Source organism: Centroberyx affinis, unplaced genomic scaffold (genome assembly GCF_046629955.1).
Source record: "Centroberyx affinis isolate AG114_WGS23_722 - 3 ecotype Tasmania unplaced genomic scaffold, CSIRO-AGI_Caff_v1 ptg001289l_1, whole genome shotgun sequence".
Classification (NCBI taxonomy): Eukaryota; Metazoa; Chordata; class Actinopteri; order Beryciformes; family Berycidae; genus Centroberyx; species Centroberyx affinis.
In genome coordinates this window covers 66,924-76,825 of record NW_027279795.1, presented here as the reverse complement: position 1 = coordinate 76,825, position 9,902 = coordinate 66,924, and the positions used below count along the sequence as shown (strand labels likewise).

The 9,902-nt window shown below is 43.1% G+C and overlaps 1 protein-coding gene across 1 annotated transcript; it reads left to right on the top strand.

The window, feature by feature from the left end:
- The first annotated feature begins 105 nt into the window (after nucleotides 1-105).
- zc3h12ab (zinc finger CCCH-type containing 12Ab) lies at nucleotides 106-8,445 on the top strand. The gene is made up of 6 exons (XM_071525356.1): nucleotides 106-231; nucleotides 1,111-1,627; nucleotides 4,709-4,848; nucleotides 5,701-5,935; nucleotides 6,052-6,152; nucleotides 6,640-8,445. The coding sequence occupies exons 2-6, from the start codon at nucleotides 1,146-1,148 to the stop codon at nucleotides 7,638-7,640; spliced, it is 1,959 nt and encodes a 652-aa protein (XP_071381457.1). The 5' UTR covers nucleotides 106-231; nucleotides 1,111-1,145; the 3' UTR covers nucleotides 7,641-8,445.
- The last annotated feature ends 1,457 nt before the right edge of the window (nucleotides 8,446-9,902 follow it).

Sequence of the window (9,902 nt, the reverse complement as noted above, 5' to 3'; positions counted from 1 at the left end):
CAGTACGTGATTTTGCCTAACCCAGTGTGTGTGCCTATTGCCTATTGGTTGGCTGCTTGTGTCAAGAAAAGGAAAAACCCAACTTCCTTGTGCCGGCTGTGAACTCAGTGATGAAGTCATCGCCTCGCCGGCTCACTGCTCAACTTGTTGACTCTTCACTTGGAAATCTGAGTGAAAAGGCACATAGCATTTAACAGCTCCACAGTGTTTCAGGAATCATTTAATATACTGGTAAGTTGATTTCATTTCTTACTCTTTAGTTTCAAGTTTAACTCAAGTCGTGGCGGAAGCAGTAGCAATTGTTTTTGTTACGTTTTGTTGTATAGGTGCTCCGGACTGTAGCCAGTAGGAGCAACAGTCTAAACTGAAGGTGCCGCATAAAGTTTACAATGGTAGGCTACATGAAGGGGTCCCACAGCAAAATGAGGAATCGTTTAATTTCAGTGTTATGTCATTCATTTGGATAGTGAGAGAATGGTAGAGAAATTTCTATTTTGATCATAGGTTTCACTCTCCGCACTCAATCCTGTTTTGTAGAATCCTATCTAGCTATAAAACGCCTGTCAAATGGGCTCCCGAGGGCAAAATCTTAATCCTAACGTGTACTGTTTTGGTCTAGACTAAAGCCAAGTCTAGACAGTTCATTGCAATACTTTGGCGTTGATATCTCAGCAAGAAATACTTTTGTCCTGAGCCACAGACACATTAAAGTTCAACTGCAGTAAAATCCTGGTTTATAGAAGAGAGTAACCAATCACAGCGAAACAAGATAGTAGTCAGGATTACTAAAATGTAATATTGGGTTTGTTGACAAATGACAATAATCAGACTATAGCATTAATTGCTACAAATAGTAATTTTAGCAAATGAATAAGAAAAAAATGTTACAGATGTCAAATAAGTAACAAAATATGTAAATAAGTAAACAAGTAAACAAATCTCAGTATTCACAAGTCTGTGAAGGAAAAACTGACTTGAGTTCAGTGAGACTGTGGAATACCATACGGTATATTGCTCATTTTAAAGTCAGTCCATTCACCCATATAGTTGGAGAGAAGCACACAGGAGGAAGTTGGACATAGGAACAATTACAATGTATTTTCCAAACAGGTGGGAAATGAGAAGGCTGCACAGAGGAGGGAGACATGAATGCTGATGTCACTCTCATGCCAACTCTGCACCCATGGAGTAAAATCCCCAAGACGACCCACCTGAACCTCACAGAGCCTGACGCAGCTGCATGGATGCCAGTTCAATCCCCGGCCCGTCCCGTCAGTGAGAGCATGGAGCCTGATCCCTCCCTGGACCCCCAGCACACTGAGACCCAGCTGGACTTTTTCCACAAGCTGGGATACTCCACGGCTCAGGTCCGGGCCGTCCTGCAGAAGTTCGGCCTGAACACAGACACCGACAGGGTTCTGGGGGAGCTGGTCCGGATCGGGGCCGGCCCGGAGGCGAGGGAGGGGCCGGTGACCACGATGTCGGTGCTGGTGTCCAGGGGGGACAGCCAGGCCAAGGCCCCTGCCCTGCTGCTGCCTGTCACCGCTCCCCAGAGCAGAGAGGAGGCCGGCGAGGAGGCAGATGCCCTGAGACCCATTGTTATTGATGGCAGCAATGTGGCCATGAGGTGAGAAACTGTGTGTAAAGTTTGCTAAATGTTCAGGGATTTCATCTTTAATTTCTAAGTAGTGTTTAATAGAGCCATAGATAATGCCAAGCACTTTGTAACTTTACAGCACTGTGTTTCATTAAGAAAATAACTTTATGTTTTTTCTTATTTATGTATCTTCTTTTTCTTATTTATGTATCTTCCTACAATTACTATTATTATTTTATTATTATTATTATTATTTTTATCTGTTCCACAGTAGCTTTATTCACCAGTATTTATTCAACCTTGACAGGGAGTCATACTGAGACCAAGGTCTTTTTTACAGATGAGCCCTGAATGTCAAAATTAACAACTATACATTGATTAAAACAACAACACAAAAGTTGTAAATACATAAAAGTGAAGATAATATAATTAGAAGCCAGAACAAGTGTTAATAAAAAAAAAAAGACACAAAGTCACCTAGAGACACCGATTTTGTTGCTTTGGAGATCGCTCGATAAATACGGAATGAATAAGTGAAAGCAGATTCGCCTCATTAAGACTAATGAACCCTCCAATGTTAGCCAACTCTGTGATCGGGTCTGACTAGTTCATATTTCTATATGTCAGTAGTGAGGTGAGGTATAGCGGGAGCTTATGTAATATGGCTTTGTAAATACAAATAGTGATACGCATCATGTATGTAATTTCAGAGAGGGCCAGTCAGTTTTGTGGTATAATATGCAGTGTTGTGATTCAAACTTGTCACTTGTAATAAAGCATAGTGAGCTGTTAGAGAGCATATCAGCAGTATGTGTTGTTGGTACTCTGGGTATGACTGTATTCTGACATTTTAATTTCTTAATTTCAGTGAATTTAGGCAGGCTTTTAACATCAATAAATTCAATTCAGTCATCAATATTATTAGCAATATCTATATTTTAGATACTACTACTGTTAAGGCCCCCTAAGCATTTCACACCCCGGCTGTCCTATAAGCCATGTCCTTTGCTGTTTTTTCAACCTTGTGTCTTAGCTTTAACCTTGACGCTATCAAAGCACCTGAGGGCCCGCTGCACTGATATCTGCCTTATTTGCCTGTATTCCAGGAGAAAAAACATCTCTCTGATCATCTCTGTAATCACCAGATCATGGATTTTTAAAGTAGAGCTCTGCAATATGCAATGATTACAGGCACACACAATAAGAACTGGGTGATTTATGATTGCTGACAGCTCAAGGTGTGAATCGTGCAGTGTTTATTTCACACAAAGAGTGACATCTCATTGGATTTATAACTTTTCAGGCTTCAGGTGTTCCAGCTAAATTAGAGAACAGGTAGAGGAGAGAGCACCAGAGAGAGAGAGAGAGACAAGGATAGAACAAAACACCCACAAGCACTGTGCAATAATGCACATGCAAGGCCACACATAACACTACTAATACTAATAATGATAATGACGTAGACATGATCGTAGACATTTTTTATGAATAGTCACTCTGACTGTAATCATGTTGGCTCTGTATTTGCATTGCACATCCTCAGGGATTTTTCTGGATGAATGACTGTTAATGTGTTCAGAGGATGATGCAGCAGTTTTGTGCTGCTTCACCCACCTGTTGTTTGAGGTGGTCGGAAGAATAGCACAGCCTGTGTGCTGTGGTCCTTCCAGTCAGATTTCCCATGGTGTGACAAACCTTCAGATAGTGTTTCAGAGTTAAATAACTACCAGGAACTATTTCATCTGTTCAGCTACTCAGCACTATTTTGATTGGTACCCTGCCAGTAATTTAGGGAACTTTGCCTGTGGGTAGACTCAATCTTTTCTCTCACACACCTTCTCATATTTGTACACACGCACCAACACACAGACACACACGCACACACACACACACACGCACACACACACACACACACACACACACACACACACACACAGTTTACACACTACCTCTTCTCTGTATTTTTTTGTTGTCCCATTCTCTGACCCCTTCTCTGTCCCATGTACTATCCCTCTTTTTCTTATATGTGTGTGTGTGTGTGTGTGTGTGTGTACATGCACAGCATACACACCACCTCTCTGTGTTTTTTGCATCTCATGTCATGCATGCAGCCAGGCACGCCCGTGCAGGCACGTTCTACACTCGCTGCTCAGGTATGCAAATCTGAACATGCAAATCAGTGCTTTCTCCCTTCCTCAGGGAAGTGTAGTGTTTATAGCGAAAGGCGTCCGTTCAGCAGGAACAGGCCTGACAGCATTTCACACCCCGGCTGTCCTATAAGCCATGTCCTTTGCTGTTTTTTCAACCTTGTGTCTTAGCTTTAACCTTGACGCCATCAAAGCACTTGAGGGCCCGCTGCACTGATATCTGCCTTATTTGCCTGTATTCCAGGAGAATACAGGCAAATCATCTCTCTGATCATCTCTGTAATCACCAGATCATGGATTTTTAAAGTAGAGCTCTGCCAAAGTAAATATGCAATGATGACAGGTACACACAATAAGAACTGGGTGATTTATGATTGCTGACAGCTCAAGGTGTGAATCGTGCAGTGTTTATTTCACACAAAGAGTGACATCTCATTGGATTTATAACTTTTGCTCAGGTAATGTTAACAAAATGAAACAATTGTCTCACGCTAAACGGTAAAGACAAAAATCTTTACTTTGCGGGTGGGAGATCAAACATCTTTGTATGTGTACTGCAGAAAATGAAGTCGTTTTTGACAGTATACATAACTCTTGGCTCTCAGATTTTTGTATTTGGGAAATTAATTGATGTCAATACACTATTTCAGCCTGGTATCAGCCTGACCGGTATGGCAGTATCTCTGTCAAATTGAACCTGTCTGAGACAAGTGGCCTTGTTCTGTTGTGGTTCAGAAATTTACATGGCAAATGCTGTGATATGGTACAGATAAGTGCTATCATCTAGTTCAAACACCTAAGAGTGACTGCTCCATTATAATGGATACCTCAGGCTTTGTATTTTATTGTACAACGGCTCACGGGATCTTTCTCTCACAGACAAGACATTGTTTAATTGTTATATCATGATGAGTAAACGTCTGCCTACCGTCTCAGTTTTCCTTATTTCTTTTTGTTCACTCAGCCATGGAAACAAGGAAGTTTTCTCCTGTCTGGGAATCCAGTTGGCTGTGAACTTCTTCCTGGATAGAGGCCACTCTGACATCACAGTGTTTGTCCCATCATGGAGGAAGGAGCAGCCCAGGCCGGATGTTCCTATCACAGGTGAGAAGACGGGGAATGCCTCGAAATTTACCGTTTTCTACTTCCTCCTTTACTGGGTGCAGTGGATCACACAACACAGCCCTCATTGTTAATCAAAACCAAGGCCTGGCTGGATCGGCACAAGGTCTGAGGTCCTGTTATGCTGAATACAGTAACCTGTGCCTCTTCTTTACCATATGTTTGAGCTTTGGCATGTGGTTTTCAGTTTGTGGACTTGAAATACCGAGCCTGCGTTTAGAAACGGCTCCAGCAAAAGACCAGGACAAAGTTAGCTGTGATATAACTGCTGATTCTCGGAGTGAGCTGTGTGTTCAGGAGGGAAATACCCCATGTAGGTTTTCTTTCCAAGTGGCGACTAACAATGAAGTTAATCTCTAATCTATGTGCCACTCATTCAACTGATGAACATGTGGGACTTTTCTGATTATCTGTATCACTTCCTATGATACCCGAAGATAATTGCCTTCTGAGCTGTTACGGTTAATGGTTGTAAAAGGTTTGTTTGGCTTATATTTGCCGGCAGCTATTGACATTTTCCTGCTCTGCTGCCAAGCTCCAACAAGAACCTGTTTGTTTTAGGTGCACAGACAGTTGGCTCATACAGATTAATTAATTTGGTTTCAACTTTTAGGGTGCTTGGTTAATGTTAAACCATGTTGTTTAATCTGTTTCCCGGGGAAGACCCAATATTAAAAAACTTCTATGGCTTTCAGAAGATACCAATTAAGGTTGTGTATGAAATAAAGTAAAGTAAATAAAGTGCCTTCATCGGTGCTTCATTAAAATAGTAACGAGTAAATCATGTTTTGTCATAAATCTGTTATCTAATGTAACTTTGTATTTGGTGTGAAGATCAGCACATTCTGCGAGAGCTGGAGAGGAAGAAGATCGTGGTGTTTACACCTTCGCGGCGCGTGGCAGGCAAACGGGTGGTGTGTTACGACGACCGCTTCATCGTCAAGCTGGCGTACGAGTCTGACGGCGTCATCGTGTCCAACGACACGTACCGCGACCTGCAGGGAGAGAAGCCGGAGTGGAAGCGCTTCATCGAGGAGAGGCTGCTCATGTACTCCTTCGTTAACGATAAGTGAGTTGTGCCTTTCTGACGGGGGGCTTCTCTGACTTGTTTCTTCTTGGAACATAGCACACAGATCAATGATAAATAACTCAATAATTAAATAATGTTTGAATGCCACCCGTCAGGTTTATGCCTCCTGATGATCCTCTGGGACGCCATGGACCAACGTTGGAGAACTTTCTCCGGAGGTTTCCAAGGACTCACAAAAAACAGCTGTGTCCTTATGGTGAGATCACTTCTATAACACTATACTGAATAGGGATGGGACGATCTGCTTATCTCACAATACGATTCGATACACGATATGGGATTCACCATTCAAAACAACCATGATGTAATAAATAAAAGCTCAGTGACAACAAAGTCTGACTGTGCAGAATTATGTTTATTTCTGAGCCAAAAATCTTTCCGCCGTCTCATTTGTGATTACTACAGCAGAATGAAATAGAGCCAATATTGCAATTCATTTTTCTGTCCCACAATATGTATTATCACATTTTCGTATTGCGATATATTGCATTTTGATATATTGTTACATCCCTAATACTGAATGTTTGCTCTGTGTCTGGTCTTGCCTGGCATAATGTTTACAACGGAATATGATGCAAACACTGTCAGAAGTTTGACGTTAGGGTTAGTTAAATAGTTAGTTAAATAGTTAAATAGTTAAATTCTCAGCACTGCTAATCTCTTGTATATTTGTCTTTGTCCAGGAAAGAAATGCACTTATGGAATCAAATGTAAATTCCACCATCCGGAGCGAGCCAACCAATCGAATCGCTCTTTGGCCGATGAGCTTCGGGAGAAGGCGCGGCTCCCTTCAACCCCGCACAAACACTCCTCAGCGGGCTCCAGTCCTGCGCCTGCCCAAAGCCTGTCGTTGGAGGAGGAGATGGCCCAGAAACTGACCCTGGAGCAGTGGAGCAGCTCCTTGAAGAAAGATCATGCAAGTGAAAATGTCGCTCTGGTGAAAGGAAGTCACCGCTCCAGCAAGAGGGCCCCATCCAGGAAGGAGAAGGCCAGGCAGCACTCTCCTCCTGGCCCGGACTCTCTGCCGCCCAGCGGCTCTCAGGAGCAGCTGGACTCTGGACTGGGCTCCATAGACAGCCAGCCAACAGATGCTCCTTGGAGCCACTGTGACCACCACTATGGGACTGGGTACGGCAGCTGCCAGCCCACCCACAGTATGAGGCAGCAGTACTATCCCCCTAAAAACGCTCCGTGCAGCTGCTGCTCCCGCACCTCTCCCTCCCTGGGGAGTGCCGCTGGTTTCCAGCAGCGTAACCAGCGCCACAGCATGGGGCCGGCCAGCAGCCACGGCTCCGACATGATCGCCTACGGCCCGCCTCACTACCACAGCTACGGTGCACCCGTGTATCCGGTCAGTATGCACGCCTACAGCCAGCCGGCGGACTTCCAGCACAGCAGGGTCCAGGGCCGCCAGCAGCAGGCGTACTGGTCCGATCCGTTTGGGGTTTATCCCCAGGGTCTGCGCAGCACGGCGGGGGAGCACTCGCACTGGGAGCAGCCGCCCCAGGAGACGACACCCAGCCCCCGCGGGGAGGAGAGGGAGGTCGTCCGAAAGAAGCTCCTGGCTGTCTTTAACGCCCGCCTGGTGGACAGAGCCATGGACATGTTTCCTCAGCTGATGGATCCCCAGATGCTGGCTCATCAGATCATCATGCTGCAAAGTCAAAACGGGGCCCTGAGATGAGACAGCTCTGTACCAGGCTGAACTCACGTCTTTCAGTGGAAAGAATTTCCATTCAGAAGGCTGTATAAGCCATGATAAACGTGTGAGTTTGTGTATTGTGGCATCCACCTTGTGAGAAACTGTGTTTCTGCTGGGAATGTTTTGGAATCTTAAACTATGTTAGATTGTAAGTTGCCTCTGTCAACCAGATAAAATAAGAGGCAGTATACAGTTGATGCAAATTGTATCTTTCATGAAAAATGGAAAAGGAAAAGTGATTCTGATGCCCCTTTGGGTTTTGGAGGGGTTGTGGTAACTGTTGTAAATATACTATTAAGGCATGTTGTCATGGATAAAATGAATATAATTAATTAAAAAAATGTAATAATTTCATGTCATATTGGCACTGTGTGCCATTATTGAGCAAATTGATATCAATCATAATCGTGTGTATCGCCCAGCCCTACCAGTGCAGTAAGGTGATGCATATGACCTGTGGGTCATTGAAACACCGCAAGCGGTGATGTCATTTTTCTATGGGTTAACCCTAACCCTAAGTTATCAGATGTGAGATATATTTTTGCAGCTCAGACCAAAACTGAAAACGTGACTGTTAGGAGAGTTGTAGCTGAAGCTAAACCTGGTATGCTCTGTGATTTATGTATCACCCTGGAGTAAATGAATGCTGTTTAGATAAGGGCGTATTGATTGATGGTTGATTTAGCAGAATATGTTTTTGAATTGTTTTCCATTTCCATTGTCACTGTCATCTGATAAAAACTGTAATTTTGTGTCATAATACGTTAAAATACACACTGACTCAACTGACTGAGTAAAGACTGGCTCCCTTCTTATTCATTTTCACCAGTCAGAACATAATGAAAACCCAGTCCTGTGTGTCATCTTTCTCATTCCTTTCTGACAGTGCCAGCAGTGTCTGTGTGTGTGAGCTGTGAGCTGTACGGTTTGTCAAGACTGTTATACAAGACTCTTCTGTGTGGCTCCACCTGAGTCTTGTCTGCACAAGTAAATTCCTTCATCACACACATTCAAAACTTTGGCATAACTTGACCCAGCCAGCAATTTTTGACACCTACAGTCTTATTTTGAAATGCTTGTACTTCTCTAGTAGGTATTTTGCATTTTTCAACATGTCGGCTCCCATATATCATCATATCCTTTGGAAACAGAGGGAACACATGCCTCTAAAAGACTGACTTCATGGTTATTCACTAAATCTTGAACATTAGGGTGTCTCAACGCGTGTGTAAATCATCTCTAGAAGTATGTACATGTACTGTATGTACAAAACAGGTTGAGTAGCCTTGTCCATAGCACTGACGGCTGAGTTATTAAGTCAAGTCCTAAACAATGCCTTTGATAATTTGCAGTTGTGAAAATGGACACCCTGAAACTTGTTCTTTAATCTAAATCAGATAACTGTGGCTGCAACAGAAATCAAGGACACCCAAACCACATTTTAGCATCATCTGCATAAACCTACGCAGATATTTGAAAAAAAAAAAAGTCCTGAGCAGCCTGAAAAGCACCACAAGATGTCCTATTTAAATGGGGTCACAGTGTTTGTAGGTACTGTAGATGGCATGAGATAAAGCACAGTATGAGCTGGAAGACACAGGAAATGGCAAAGCAGAGAAGTTTATTCAAATTAAAGTGCTGACTGCTGATGAAATTCTATTTAAGCTTTAACTCAATGTTTTTGCTGTCTCAATTTTCTCTAAACAAACTATAATGCACACTATCAATAGCAAATGCATCACTTAACTTCCAGTAACTCAGCCACAGTTACTCTGTTTGCATGAGCTATTTACTTTAATGAGCAGTGAGGTCATCGATTGCTTATTATATTGCTATATACTGTGGATATTGGCTTATGATTTAATGAGGCTCCGAGCAAAAGCAGCACAAACCAGAAAGCTGTTGGAGAACAGAGAAAAAAACACACAGTGGGTCCAAAGATTTATGACTCATTCACGGAAACAATTTTCCATTGGTGTGCTTTTACTGTACTTCCCCTGCTTACTGTGAAATACGATATTGACTAAATGCATGATACTACACACTCACTCTCACACACGCGCACACACATGCACGCACACACACAAACGCGCGCACACACGTGCATCTCTATCTGAATCAGGATGTGGAACAAGGGACTATATATGGATCCTTATCCTCTGTCCAGTTTACTGTAACTAAAGGTAAGATAAGACAAAACGTTATTGATACCTGTGGGTAAATTGCACTCTTGCCACCGCAGAT

Excerpts from the sequence above, each read along its gene's own strand:
- zc3h12ab (XM_071525356.1), top strand. The coding sequence starts at position 1,146 with ATGAATGCTGATGTCACTCTCATGCCAACTCTGCACCCATGGAGTAAA. Across the intron at positions 1,628-4,708 it reads GGCAGCAATGTGGCCATGAG|CCATGGAAACAAGGAAGTTT; the intron begins GTGAGAAACTGT and ends TTGTTCACTCAG. Across the intron at positions 5,936-6,051 it reads TACTCCTTCGTTAACGATAA|GTTTATGCCTCCTGATGATC; the intron begins GTGAGTTGTGCC and ends GCCACCCGTCAG.